Source organism: Stigmatopora nigra, chromosome 8 (assembly GCF_051989575.1).
Source record: "Stigmatopora nigra isolate UIUO_SnigA chromosome 8, RoL_Snig_1.1, whole genome shotgun sequence".
In the NCBI taxonomy this organism is placed as follows: Eukaryota; Metazoa; Chordata; class Actinopteri; order Syngnathiformes; family Syngnathidae; genus Stigmatopora; species Stigmatopora nigra.
Window position 1 is genome coordinate 9,892,743 of NC_135515.1, and position 14,245 is coordinate 9,906,987.

Below are 14,245 nucleotides of genomic sequence, written 5' to 3' on the forward strand. Positions count from 1 at the left end.
TTGTACTTATGTAGATGTATCATTGTCATCATAATTTTTTCCATACCTTTTCAACAATAATCCTCATTTCAAGGTGGGCAGTATGATCGCCATGGCAACCTCCAGCAGTGGTGGACTGAGGACAGTTACAGAAAGTTCCAGAAGAAGACTGAATGCATTGTAAAACTCTACGATAATTTCACAGTTTACAATCAGAGGGTGAGTTCTGATTACCTTGACTATGGCCTCTCCATTTTCAAAGGAGGATGTTTACCTGCAACAGAAATTTGAAGTGTAGCAAAAATATGAAGTGCAAAATCAAACCTCTAAATAGCTGTAATTCAGTGTTGCTTAATCACAAACTAATGCATGAATGCTCAACTGAGTAGACGGATAAGAAAGAACCCAAGGGCATGTTTTTATGAGACTGCCAAAAACTTGGAATAGTTATTATTCATTTTGCATTTGAGTAAATGGGATAACAGATGCTCTTTTAATGTGTACTTTTGGACCACAATGAAGTTGATCGAGAATCAACAGTGCCTAAACTCTTCTGCAACCACATAACGCACTTCAATTTGCCTCATTTGCTTAAATTATCCACTTTTCCATTGGATGGTAGTTGTCCGCCTCATTACGGTTGTGCTCATTGACACATTTTCAAATTATCACTGGGCACGCAGTAGTTGATTCATATATACTGATTTGGTTTTCAATTTAGCATGAGGATTTCATGATAGGTTTTAAGAACTAAACTTGCTAAATACTGAACCAAATTCCTCCCTCTCTTTTGTGAGACTGTTTTGAGATGAAATTTGCTTTTGTTAAATCAGCTTGTGGATTGTCAATTACTGTATTTTTGGGGACTAAACGCCGAACCTTAGTAAGTGACTCCATAGAATTAAAGGATTTATATATTTTATTGCATCCTATTTAACTAACAAATTAAAAGGAGACACTATTCCACGATTTATTTTAACTATTTAGAGAAAGTGACGCTTATTGGTCATCTATTTATTTACATTTAAGACCTTTAAAACCCTTTTAATATTTTAATTTTATATTGTAGGTGACTATTTACATTTAAAAAAAATTACTCCATTTTTGATTAGCTTTTTTTTCCCCATTACTGGTACTAATAATTGCAGTATTTTAAGATTGTTTTATAGTAATAAATACATTTAACAACCAATACAATTTAAAAAAAAACTAAGCTAAAAAATGAAAATGAATAAAAGCAAATACACACTGATCACCACCAATTAACCAAAATGACAAGGTTAATATTTTGGGGTTTCTCTTTTCATATTAAAATTTGTTATATTTGATCATAGGTTAACGGTCGCTTGACGCTGGGGGAAAACATAGCAGACATGGGAGGACTCAAGCTGTCATACTATGTGAGTATTTTTACTTCATATCATATTGATAAATCATAAATAAATGCCATAGTAATATAATATGCAGAGGAACTAAGGATATGTGAATCACATTATATGAATAAGACTTTTCTGTTTATGAATTCTGAGCCATGCCCTGGTTTTGGTGGGCTTTAGAAGACTTGAACAAATCACACCCAGGCACCTTAAAGATGCTTTGTGTGGAATTTGAATTTTTTCCAATGATTCATGCATGTGACTTGGCAAGATGAGTGTGCAACCTGTTGAGATTTCTCATCCGTGTTTTGATTGTAATTTCTTTTGAAATTTAAAACATTGACACATCCTAGCTTTTATTTTAATATTATTATATCTCACGCACCTGCTCTATTTGTGATTTCTAGACACTGACTCGTCAACAGCCAGAGACGAGTTTAAGTTTAAACATAAAATATGAGAAATTAATCCAGTTCACCACATATTAATGAGCTGTTTGCAGAAGTGAGCAAGAAGGACTAACTAAAATAGCATTTTCAACACAAATTGTCTCACAAATCTGCTCAAATGAAATCATAGATGGAATTGTGATCGTATTTGATTTATAACATATTGGAAAATTAACAAAAATGTTCTGGAAGGCGCATATTCTTTTATAGAAAACGTTTAAAAAGCTTCCTTGCCTTAAAATTGAGGAACATCGGATCATGTTGACACTTAACCACATAGTGGCATTTTATTATTGTTGTGTCTAAGCCAAAAGGAAAGAAGAGTTGAGATGCTTGCATGAATTATAATTAGCAAAGGGTATTATTAGTCTTAACTTCTGATGAAAATGTCAGCTACCGTATTTTATATGGAGGTGGCGGGATATATGTGTGCAATTAGGAATGCTGCTCCTCTAACTAATAAGTAATAGTTTTGCTGTTTTGTAATTAAATCCATCTCCACAATTGATAATGCAATGAGTGGTTGCCTTAAAGTGGTTGTGGCGGGTAGGGGGTATGGTTAAATTCGACAGTGGTGGCTTTGTACAAGTTAATTGAGTGTTGTTTGATGCACAGATTGGCTTTATATAAAAGCTTGAGCTTTTATTCAGTAGCACTCACTCGATTGCTATGTTGATAAGTGCACAGTGTTGTCTGCCATTTGTGATGTGAACATTCACCACATACACAGGGTGTACTGTTGTATCAGTGCAGTGAGAGATAAGGACTCTTGCTTCTTTCCAGAATGTGGTTGCTGCTGCTTCCATTATTGAAAAGAAGCAGCCAGCCAACACAAACAAAATACTCCAAAGAGGAGATGGCAAAGCGCCACCAGCTGACTGGTTGACATTCTGACAAAAGCCATTGACTTTGTCGCAGCAGCATGTGAGGAGGAGTAAGGCTAGTTCACTGCAATAGGCAGAGTATTAAAAAATGAGTCCTGATGGGGAAGGTGGCTGCAATAATTGCCTATATGTGATATTAACTAAAAGCCAGAGTGTACAAATATGGCTTAAAATGAGATTTAAAACAACACCTCAGAGTACTGAAATGCAAAGACTTGCTCATTATACGCATCTGTAGTTGTTTCGGGTTCAATTACTTAGTACAGTTGCTTACTTATTTTATTATTTTTGTATAAGTGCTCATTATGATCATTTATCATATATTTATTTCATTTAGCACAAGCTTTACCTGAATTTGTTACATGTGGATGTCAAACGGCATATCTGACAGCTGCAAGCAGTGCTAATTTTAAAATACAATCATCTTTTTTTTTTAAATTCCGTCATCAATTGACTGTATGGCATGTGTAGAAACCTCTACCTTGGTGATCTGCTTGTGGATTTGAACCTCTGTCTCATTCCTAATCCCAATCACAATCACTCTGTGCAGGCATATCAGAAATGGGTGAGAGACCATGGTCCAGAGAGGCCCCTGCCAGGACTCAAATATACACATCAACAACTCTTCTTCATTTCCTTCGCGCAGGTACCCAATCTTCTTAAAATTAAGGTTCTAAAATTCAGAATTAGTAGTAGTGGAAGTGGCTGTGGTGGTAGTAGTAGTAGTAATAGTAGGGGATTTTGTTAGACAGCCACTAAATAGAGATGCAGGAGTTATGCTATACATCAATTTAATCACGTGTCAAAGAGGCGGCTCGGGGGCCTAATCTGGCCCGCCGCATCATTTTGTACGGCTCGGGAAAGTAAACCAAGAGTGCCGACTTTCGACGTTAAGGATCAAATTAAAATGAGATAATTAAAAAGAGTATAGATGTATATTACATTTCCCAATTTTCCCCCAAAGATAATTTCATGTAAAGAAGAACCAATAATGATACATAAACAAAGTGCATCGGATTATAAATCGCTTTTGTTTTTTATATGTTAGCCTCCACTTGAAAGTTTGCTTTCTAAACAAACCTAATCAGCCGATGACTGATAACACTAATAACCCTGTTCTCAACTGCATCTTTCTAATACATTTGTATTGCAAATTATTTTTATTTAATTCAATTTCCATCTGAATTCCAGAACTGGTGTATGAAGAGAAGATCTCAGTCTATTTACTTGCAGTTATTGACGGATAAACATGCACCGGAACACTACAGGTACCGTGAACGCATCTAATTCACACTCGGAGTAAATGTTGCATAGATGGAATCTTTCGGAAGTTATAGATATGTTTAATTGACTGGAATTTCATTTTTTCAGGGTGATTGGAAGCGTTTCTCAATTCGATGAGTTTTCCCGCGTTTTCCACTGTCCAAAGGGAACCCCCATGAATCCCGTTGACAAATGTTCGGTATGGTGACCTCCCATTTAATGCTTCTTGTGGACACACAACCAGCTCTAAATCTTCACAGGAAAATTGACCCCATTCATCCCTGAGGATAAAACCTCATCCTTTCACTTTAAGCAGTGTAAAAATATAGCATTAACTCATGAATTCACCAGCCAAAGAAAGCATTGTCTATTAACCACACTAGCCTCATTATTCATACACATTACTTGTATTATTAATGATATCTATATTTTTATATTTGATTTTTGGATTTCTTTTACTCAAATCATTTATATTTTTCTATTGCAGCAAACCTATAAGAACCATTATGTATTTCATACAGCAGGTGTATTTCTTTTTTCCTTTTTTTTACTGAATAATACATTTTTTCAAACATTGATCCTTTGATGCATCGACTAGAAAATTGGCAGCATATCACAAGAGGTCAAAGGGGTGATTTCACCACAGACTGAAGCAGGTTTCTTTCTTCTCAACTGCAGAGACTGCATTGTTTATGCGTGGATGAATGTTGCCGCTCTTTCTCAGTTCTGTGCTGTATTCAAATTGGCTCTTGCTCATGTGGTTTATAGAGCACGAAGCTCACTGTCATGACCAATGTATCGTTTGCCTGCATTGTACTCTTGTTACGGTATTTGTACCTTTTTAAGCGCTGTCGAGTGTTGTATTTTTTTGTAAAGGGAAAAGTCATTAGTATTGTCGTTTTTCTCAGGAAATGTAGCGCGAGAAGTCGGTACAACTCTCAACTCATCACTCAAATTGAACTACTGGTATTTGTACATCAAAAGATTCTGATTGGGCCCGAAACTTAACCCGGTAACCGAGAGAGAAGCAATGCATTTGATTGGGTTATGTTAAACTCAGCTAACAAGAGATTAGAAACACGGTACACACAAAGTGGTGCCAATGTCCTTTTAAAAAAAATGTTTTTGTACACCAAATGTGAGTCAGGTGTTATCGTTGTATGGTTAGTTTTGCGGAAAAGAGCATGTTGCCGCCCTTTGATATTTTGCACCCTACAGCTCACTCGAACATGCATATGTCACTCATCCAAAACATGACTGTACAACTGCGAATTCAATTGTGGGCTATCGCTTCCTCTCGGTGGTTGCTGTTCAATGTTTGAATAAATACAATCAAATTCCGATGTCACGTTTGTGTAGCTTTGGGTCATTAACCAGCTTGTGTGCCCACAGTTGATGTACTTTAGCAGTGGCCATCTCAACCAGTTCACAGATGGAAGGAGACCTCTCTTTATCAGGTTTGACTGTTACTGTATTTTCCAGATTATAAGTCGCACTTTTTTTCCCTCTCTGAGGTTGATTTTTCCTTACTATAAATGTTTTTTTCCAAAGAAAAACTGCCTTACTTCAATGGTCTTTTGTAACAAATAAAGGCCTTACTCTATATATACATTATCTACTATTTTAATGAAAAGAATCCCAACTATACATGGTCATTTTTAGCATATAAAAGCCTTAATCTAAATGCTCATTTTGTTTAACAAATAAAATCTTAACTATACTTGGTCTTTTTTAACAAACAAAGTACAGGATGTAAATCAGTTGGTCATTATCCGATAAGTCAACATGGCATTTAGCTGATCTCTAAAAGGTCATTCACCAGGCAAATACCTGCTGCACATTTTATTTTTGGGATTATTGAACAACCAAAAGAGATAAACATTCATATAAAAATAGTTGAACAGCCCTGTGACGTTTCTGTAACTTTACTATCATAAATGGATGCTTTATAAGAAAGAGCTGCCCTTCAAAACTTGATAAGCATAACCTCTCCCTCGTCTTGGGGGTGGTGATAGTCACAATAAAACTGCTGCCAAGCTCTGCAAAACTGCAAAAGATAACAAGGTTTTTAGTGGGTTGATGTATAAGCTTTCGAAATCGTATCTATGTTTGACATCTGCTAGGCGTCAGGAGGAACTTTTGGAGTTTCCTCATTTTGAGGACAAACAATCAGGATTGTTAATTATATGATGATACATAAAAAAAATATAAAAAATAGTATTATTTATTTATATATATATATATATATATATATATATATATATATATATATATATATATATATATATATATATATATATATATATGTATATATATGTATATATATATATATATATATATATATATATATATATATATATATATATATATATATATATATATATATATATATATATATATATATATATATATATATATATATATATATATATATATATATATATATATATATATATATATATATATATATATATATATATATATATATATATATATATATATATATATATATATATATATATATATATATATATATATATATATATATATATATATATATATATATATATATATATATATATATATATATATATATATATATATATATATATATATATATATATATATATATATATATATATATATATATATATATATATATATATATATATATATATATATATATATATATATATATATATATATATATATATATATATATATATATATATATATATATATATATATATATATATATATATATATATATATATATATATATATATATATATATATATATATATATATATATATATATATATATAATACTATTATTATTATTATTTTTTTTATGTATCACTTTACTGCGAAAAGCATTGACTGGCAAGTGTCCAGCCAATCATTGGATGCCACGCAATCACCCTACGCAGCCAATCACGGCATTGACCGCACTTGCGCGTGAAAGTAAGGCTAACTCAGCTAACGTGCATGTGATATAGCGACTCCCCAAACTGGCGTTAAATAGACATGTGCGTCTTTTAAGTTAAAAATCGCTGTTGGAGTGTGTGTAAATAGAAGAGCACGCATTGAAACTGGAGAAGATCTTTTGTTTTACGAGTGTGGAAGCTCTGATCTGCAGAACATGCTGCGAAGGGAAAGTTTTGAGCGAGTTTTTCGATGGAAACATTGACATTTGTAATGAAATCAGACTACTTCAACAACAGACGCGAAAAATAAGGTAAGTCAGATTTCTACAAATTATAGTAATCATAGCATTTTTCAATATGCTTTATGTTTATGCATTGATATTACTAATTAAATGTTATGGCTAGATCATTAATGGGTAGTAAAAATGCACCTGGTGATGCAGGCGTCATACTGGTGCGTGTGACCATAGCGACCACTTCTGATGTTGCGCGCACACATGTCGTCAGTGTGCTCAGATAGGTTGTCTGTATGCCCAGATATATTAAAAATTTGAGGAAATAATGTTGGGGTGTGTGTATCACACATTCATGTTGGGAGATGAGTGATAAAATACACAGTAACTTTTAAATAGTGTGATGCAGTTATTTTTTATCCTTATTATTATTATCTTTAATATTATTATTATTATTATTGTTGTTATCAATATTATTATTTGACTTGCTCAAAAAAGTGAGGACTGTTTTATTTCTGGAAAGGAACTAAAAATTCACTATTATTTTTAGTGGTGAGGTTTATCTGCCCTTATTTAAAGGATTGAGTCCATATGTTCACCTGTTCATCAATGATAAAAATTCAGATGGTGTTTGATCCTTAAACCTGCGATCAAAAACTCTACTTCATAATTAATGTGTCAGCATCACCACATAAATGTCTCATAGTCGCATCCATTAGGGCTAAACCGATTTATAATAAATGCAACGATGTGGTTTCATGGCTGAAATTCGGTTTCTGCTTATGTTAGACAAGAGCAGCCTCTGCTGGTAAAAATAGCGATCTACAGTCGCTTCGACCAGACCGTTACTTCTATTTTTATTTTTTATTTTTAATTACTATTATCAAATTGATCTGACGTCCACCGCCCTCAATGGCAGCCAATTAATTAAATGAGTGCTTAGCGAATGTTCTAAAAAAAATCATAATTCATGGATGAAAGGGTTTAAATGTTAAGCTTTATTTATTTCATTTCTTGCAAAGTCAAAAAGTGCTTCACCCAGACATATCAAAGCAGCAGCATAGTCGAACCCAGGATGCCGAATCAGAAGAAACAGGAGGGAAGTGTAGGTTGCACAACTTAGTATTTTAATGCCAAAATAATCCTACAAAATAATCAAAACTGGGACAAAGTTAACTTAATAAAAACTAAACAGGGGAGCCGCACACCAAAAGAAGAGGCGAAACACTACTCACTCAGTTAAGTACAAGAAAACAGGAAAAAATACTCCCACAACCAGCTATGCAAGAACACATATAAACACAGACAGGGGTTGATGACAAAGAAAGGGAAGCCAATAGGGATAGAACAGGCAAAAATGTATATTAATTACACAGACAGGACACTTAAGGATACACCCATCCACCAACCCCGATAACGTGACGATTACAAATGGAATTAATTTATTCTCACGGGGATCACAGGGGCGCTAGAGCCTATCCAAGCCATCTGTGGGCAGCAGGCAGGGGGAAAAAATAGAAGGAAATTTGTAAGAAAATGTACATAACTGCTGGCATGCATTGAAATGTTCAACCATGATATATTTTTAAATAAGATTGTTAAACATTATAATGATGAAAAGCTGGTGGACAAAATGGTGATTTTAAAGTGCTGCATATTACATATGGAATTCATTCTCACAACGGTTCCAGGGGTGCTGGATCCTATCCCAGCCAACTTTGAGTAGCAGGTGGGGAGGCACCGTGAACATATGAAATTAGTGTATATAGAGACTTTGACTCTGGTGTTGTCAAATAATGATGCGTGTGTGGAGGACAGTGCTTGGTCAGAACTTGTGTATGACAATAGATTTCCGGAGCTGGCTACAGATGACATCGTCAACATAAAGGAGCCTGTCTTTGACCTCAATATTATGTCGTAGTTCCAGCTGGCAGCGTACCAGCGACCTCTGTTGCTCTTCGGACTGATCAACTGTCGCGTGCAACCTGACAACAGAGAAAAGTAGGAGTTAACAAAAAGAAGGAAAAAAATGGACATGAGATGAATAACATGAGATGAGCATGTTTTGACTGGACGTACTTGGAGATTTGAAAAGAAAGCTGACCGACTTCAGCCATGAGTTGTGATTGTGCCGGATCGTGGCAGTGCTCTTTAGTGGGCCTCTGCTTACGCACACTCAGCCTTTTCTGAGCCAAACTCAGAAAACGGTCGTTTTCGGTGACAGCAACGATAAGGTCCTCTCGATTTTTCTGTTGACTGGCAAACTCCGACACGACCTAGCGTGGAAAAACAACAATAAATCTAAAAAAAAAAAAGTCCAGAACAAAAAAAAAATGCAGAAACAAAAATGTTTTCCTGCAAACATTGGGACTTCACAAAAAGTGAAAAACCACACGTAGAGCAGAATGCAACACTGTGGTGGACGCCAATGCCACATTGCAATCCAATTTGGGAATCAGAGAACTCAGGTGATGAATAAAACTCATCTGCTAACCTAAGAACAGTCCCTACCACAATAATATTTTAATTATTTGGAACTAACGAGTACAAGCAAAATGTAAATATTAAGGTGCACTGTATATTACTAAGTTGCCGATTCGACTGCATAGTGACAAAATTGATATATCAAACAGTTTTACCAAACAGATCAACAGATTGCATTTTTTATTCCCTTCTAGTAGATAAAAAAAAATCAGTGATGGCCTTGCCTTATTAAGTTGCTCTTCCATGTGGCTTTTGACAGTCTTGAGCTGCTTGATGTTGAACTGAAAGGCCGCTGTTGTTGCGTCGAACTGCTTTTGCATGTCGGCGGCAGTCTGTGCCAGTAGAGACTCCACTAGGGCCCTCAAGGAGATGGCATTTTTCTTCTGCTGCTCCGCTTTGGCGATGTTGAAATCAGAGTGGTTCCCCCACTGAACAGGTGTCACAAAAGAACTACAAAAAATTGTCAAAACTCCATTATTTGAGCACACAGTAAATATTTCCAGGCTAAATCGATGATTGAGACAGATCATTTTCAAACAAGAATAGACAAGAAGAGCTTGGATGTTTACCCTGAGGCAGCATTATTGGCATTTAATCTGTTTCCCTTGTTGATAAGGGAATTTGGAGTCATTGCGGCACATGACGTATCCAAGTCTTGTGCCACATATTTCCCCTTGAGGTCTTGTTCAAGTTGAAATTTTGCCGTTTGGTTTAACCTGGGTGATGAAATGGAATAAATACAAATTCTTACTATACTTATTTTTTCCAAGTGATTCCTTACCGTATTTGCTCAGTAATCTGCTTCATGACACGCTGCATGAGGGCCATGACTCCCTTGGCGAGGTCACCTTCCTTCAGCAGGTCTCTGCTCACTTGATCATTCACCTTCTCAGAGGGTTTATTTCTGCAAACAGGCATTATTACCTTACATTAAACTCTTTGCTCTCAGCATATATATTCATTCCTTCATCCCCCAAATATAACCTGTGGAATTATATCTGTCTTTTAGCCCTTCCAGTTTGTCCACAGCAGGTCATGCATTTCCATGTATACCTTTCTTCTGCATCCACACAGACTGCCCGGTTGTCTATCTTCTTTTTGATTTCTCTCAACACTCTAGCCTAGAAACGCTATCCTCATCACTGTTCTACCAGTTTTAGTACTCGTCATCTTTCATCTGGTACTTTAACTTTGCTACCAAAAAATCTAACCAAGAACCCGTTAAAAAAAAACCTTGCAATATTGCCACTTCTATCCTTGAGTCATACAAGTGACTCCATGGCTACTACATCATGCAATTCTTTTCAAGCTCTCAAGATACAATGCTATCCTTTCAGAGCACTCTTTGCACTTTTTGGTCCTGTTGAGCTACTAAGCCAAGAAGAATAGTACGTTGTAATGCTTTTAAAGGATGGAAATTGTAATGTGCCACTTGGGAGTTTGGTGTGCTCCTATTGTTGTTGACTATATTGCATTGTCTGCACAGAGAAATTAGATCATTTTTTAATGATTTGATCACTAACCCCGACTTCTAAGATAACACATTTGTGGAAATATGTCTTCTTTAGAGTTTGGAACGAAAGCCTGCATCCCATGTGGCCCCTTAGTTTGTTTGCCCACTCCTGGTTTAGTTGCACATAGTCATTGCATGTAACTACTTCACATCATTAAGATATGACTTTTTATGGTAAACCTTGTGACTTCTTTCCTCCCATAAACCACTTTTCTTTCCACAACATTAAAACAATTTGAACCCAACTTGAAATTGAAACTTAAAGAAGAGTTTAGTGAAAATGAACACACCAATCCCAATGGTCAGTGAAAGAATAAGGAGACCAAAGGGGTGAATACACGTTTTGCTTTAAATAGGTAAAGATCACCTCAATACCACACATTTTAAAGACTTAATTTGACTCACCTTTCTTCTATACAGAGAAGAGTGATTCTAAGAGGCTCTTTGCATGACTGAATGGCTTTCGACACTCTGTTCTGAAGTTGAATGAGACGCTCTGTCTCCAAAACATTCTCCTCCAACTTCTGCTCCAGCTCCTCCTTCACAAACTTTATGTCTCGGACGCGGTGATCTGTCCAACACCAAGAAAGGTTTCATGGATTGCAGCGTTGTCTTATTAAGTGAATGCCGTTGCACCATACTACTACTTACCCAACCTCTCGCTGTCATCGTCCTCAAGCCGTTTGCAGGATTTGCTGCAATCCTCAATCAATCTGGCGCATTCTCCTCGAAAAAGCTTTGATTGGTTTCTAATGACATTAATACTCTCCAGAGTTGAGCCATCCAGCAGATAGGTATTCTTCCCCCGCGTAGACATCCTTCAACAAATGGAGTGGGCCACTGAGCAAATCAACAGAAAAAGAAGTTAAATTTGTGGGGCTAATATTTCGTCATCCCGACTTCATGTCCATAATTAATTTCAATTGTGAAAGAAAATATTTAGTTTTCTTTTATCTTAGAGATTAAATAAATGTTAAATCCCCTAAAAAGCATTTTTTTGTTATTTTTAATTTTAAAAAAATACAAGAAAGAAATAAAACTGAATATTTCCTGTTTTCAAATTTAAAGTAAATCTCAAAAATGTATTTCTTAAACTATATTTACTTTCTTTGCTTCTATAAAAATTAAAGGATTTAAAGATAAAATAGGAAATAAGGTAAAACATTGTTTTAACATCAAAATATAGAATATATAAGAAATTTCCATTCTTTATTTTTTCATTAAATTTCCATTATCAAATAAATATAAGTTACTGTTTTACCTTTTGAATCAAAAAAGAAAACATTAAAATAAACCTATAATATGTTCTTTTTGTCAAATCAAATACAATTCTAAATAAAACTATCATAATTCTAACTGAATATTTTATATAAAGAGGATCAAAAAGCAATTGGACAAGTATTCATTTATAAATGTTTTCTCCACTATCATAAAGGCTGTCAATTCATTAGTCTTATCCAAATAACAAATACTTTAGCTGGCAGCAATAGTAACAATTTTACTTTGCAACACGGTGACGTTAACCTAAAATTATCACAGAACAGCCACAGGTTGAAACACACTTGTTTGGTCAACTATTGAGTCACAATTCTAGTTAAAGGCTCTATTTTTTAGCGAAGCAGGATACAATGTTGTCTTTTAATTCTTCCTCGTTTACCTCTTGGCTGCAGGGAAGCAACTTTCTGAAGCCACCGAATGGACGTGAGTTACTATGGCAACACCTAACAAACTGTTAAACAACTCTAATGTCAATAATAGATGAATGACAGTCACTTTGCAACTAACAAAATAAAGCGCACAAAAGCTTAAATACGTATATATATATATATATATTTTTTTTTTTAATAATAGTATTTTCAAAGCGAGAAATGTTTGGTCTTTTTGCTATAGATCACATTTACATGCCTATAGTTTTATACAATAAATCAGGTTTCTGCAGTCTATACATTCCAGCAAACTAGAAACAACTATTATACAAGTGAAAGAAAAAAATGCACTAATGGAAGTATTAAAACTGTAAAATGCCTCCGTTACAGTACAAGAGTTGTGAAAAATATATATTTGTTAAAATACTGCATACTTTGCGGAACGAGCAAACTTTAAAAGGCACTCGCTGAAACAAAACAAAATATTCTTGCCCATTTCAATAAACTAATACTGTACATACTTTGCAAAAAAAAAATCCCAACAATATATATATATATATATATATATATCATAACAGTATATTTATAGTATTACCTATTAACAAAATGTATATTAAGACAGATTGCTTTGAGAATTGAATGGTGCTAAAAGCTAATTAAGTAGTTAAAAGAAAATTCAGTTTAAGTTCATCTTATTTGAAGACGCTATAAAATAAATCTGTTTTCAAGTCCATCAGGAGTATGTGAAGTTAATTAAGGAGTAAATTATCTGTTTTAGCAGCAGTGTTTTCACAACTATGGGCTTGGACACAATAAGCTTTTATAAACAATTCAAATAAAATAGTGAACCGTTCAAATCGATCCAACTTTTAAACGACAGCATTGACAGCGCAACCTTTACACAACGAAGGTAATGTTGCCTTTCTAAAGGGGGGTAATGTAAATACAGTGTGCACAAGTAAAAGGGGGATAAGGTAAAAACATCGTGCACAATCTGCATTCTTATCCCTTACTCCAGCATTCAGTCATCTTTACAGTGAACACACACATTATTTTTCACCAACCTGTTTGTTTTTCTTTTAAAAGTAGGTAAAACCCACACCAGTGCTTGACTTTAACACTAACTGACCAGTCCTTGGCAATACAGCAACATACTAATGTTACCTTATGCTGATGCATTTGTTTGCACTCTTCATGATCCATGCATTGGCTTACATCAAAGCGTTGCATCATACGAAGTTCCTGATGTCATTTCATACATACTGTATGTAGTTTTTGAATGGTTGCAGTTAGAAGTGGTTGTGCAGTGTGGGAGTGAAGTATTTAACCTGTTTATTTTAATTATACAGTGTCGGAGGAAGCTTTTAAACTGATTGTTCTGTGAACAAAAATGTATGGAAAGATTTGATGGATTATGGTACACCAGAGTAAAAAAAAAAAAAATTGGTTACTAGTTGGTGCAGCTAGTAGTGGTAATAACATATATTAAGT

General features: G+C 34.6%; 2 protein-coding genes across 6 annotated transcripts in view; one reads left to right on the top strand and one right to left on the bottom strand.

Moving 5' to 3' along the window:
- ecel1 (endothelin converting enzyme-like 1) overlaps positions 1–5,299 on the top strand; it is a 34,882-nt gene extending 29,583 nt beyond the window's left edge. For all 4 annotated transcript variants that reach the window (XM_077723207.1, XM_077723210.1, XM_077723209.1 and 1 more), the window contains 5 exons: positions 74–198; positions 1,314–1,379; positions 3,239–3,334; positions 3,880–3,956; positions 4,060–5,299. In XM_077723207.1, coding sequence (XP_077579333.1) covers positions 74–198; positions 1,314–1,379; positions 3,239–3,334; positions 3,880–3,956; positions 4,060–4,159 — 464 coding nt within the window. In that variant the 3' untranslated portion in view covers positions 4,160–5,299. The remainder of the gene's footprint in view (positions 1–73; positions 199–1,313; positions 1,380–3,238; positions 3,335–3,879; positions 3,957–4,059) is intronic.
- A 2,787-nt stretch (positions 5,300–8,086) lies between these two features.
- Positions 8,087–14,230, bottom strand: tekt1 (tektin 1). 2 transcript variants are annotated; one of them, XM_077723142.1, is made up of 8 exons: positions 13,819–14,230; positions 11,760–11,948; positions 11,514–11,679; positions 10,377–10,499; positions 10,165–10,311; positions 9,820–10,045; positions 9,191–9,387; positions 8,087–9,096 (listed from the first exon to the last, which is right to left on the bottom strand). In XM_077723142.1, exons 2-8 carry the CDS (start codon positions 11,923–11,925, stop codon positions 8,937–8,939), a joined length of 1,185 nt encoding a protein of 394 aa, XP_077579268.1. In that variant the 5' UTR covers positions 11,926–11,948; positions 13,819–14,230; the 3' UTR covers positions 8,087–8,936. The 2 variants fall into 2 exon arrangements, with proteins under 2 accessions (XP_077579268.1, XP_077579267.1); XM_077723141.1 differs by having other exon boundaries at positions 12,766–14,230.
- Between the last annotated feature and the right edge of the window lie 15 nt (positions 14,231–14,245).

Bases quoted from the DNA above. Each gene is read 5' to 3' on its own strand.
- tekt1 (XM_077723142.1), bottom strand. From the start codon at position 11,925: ATGTCTACGCGGGGGAAGAATACCTATCTGCTGGATGGCTCAACTCTG. The intron at 10,500-11,513 runs GTGAGTCAAATT...GCCTGTTTGCAG, and splicing joins CTTCTCTGTATAGAAGAAAG to AAATAAACCCTCTGAGAAGG. The intron at 9,388-9,819 runs GCAAGGCCATCA...TTTCCACGCTAG, and splicing joins TGGAAGAGCAACTTAATAAG to GTCGTGTCGGAGTTTGCCAG.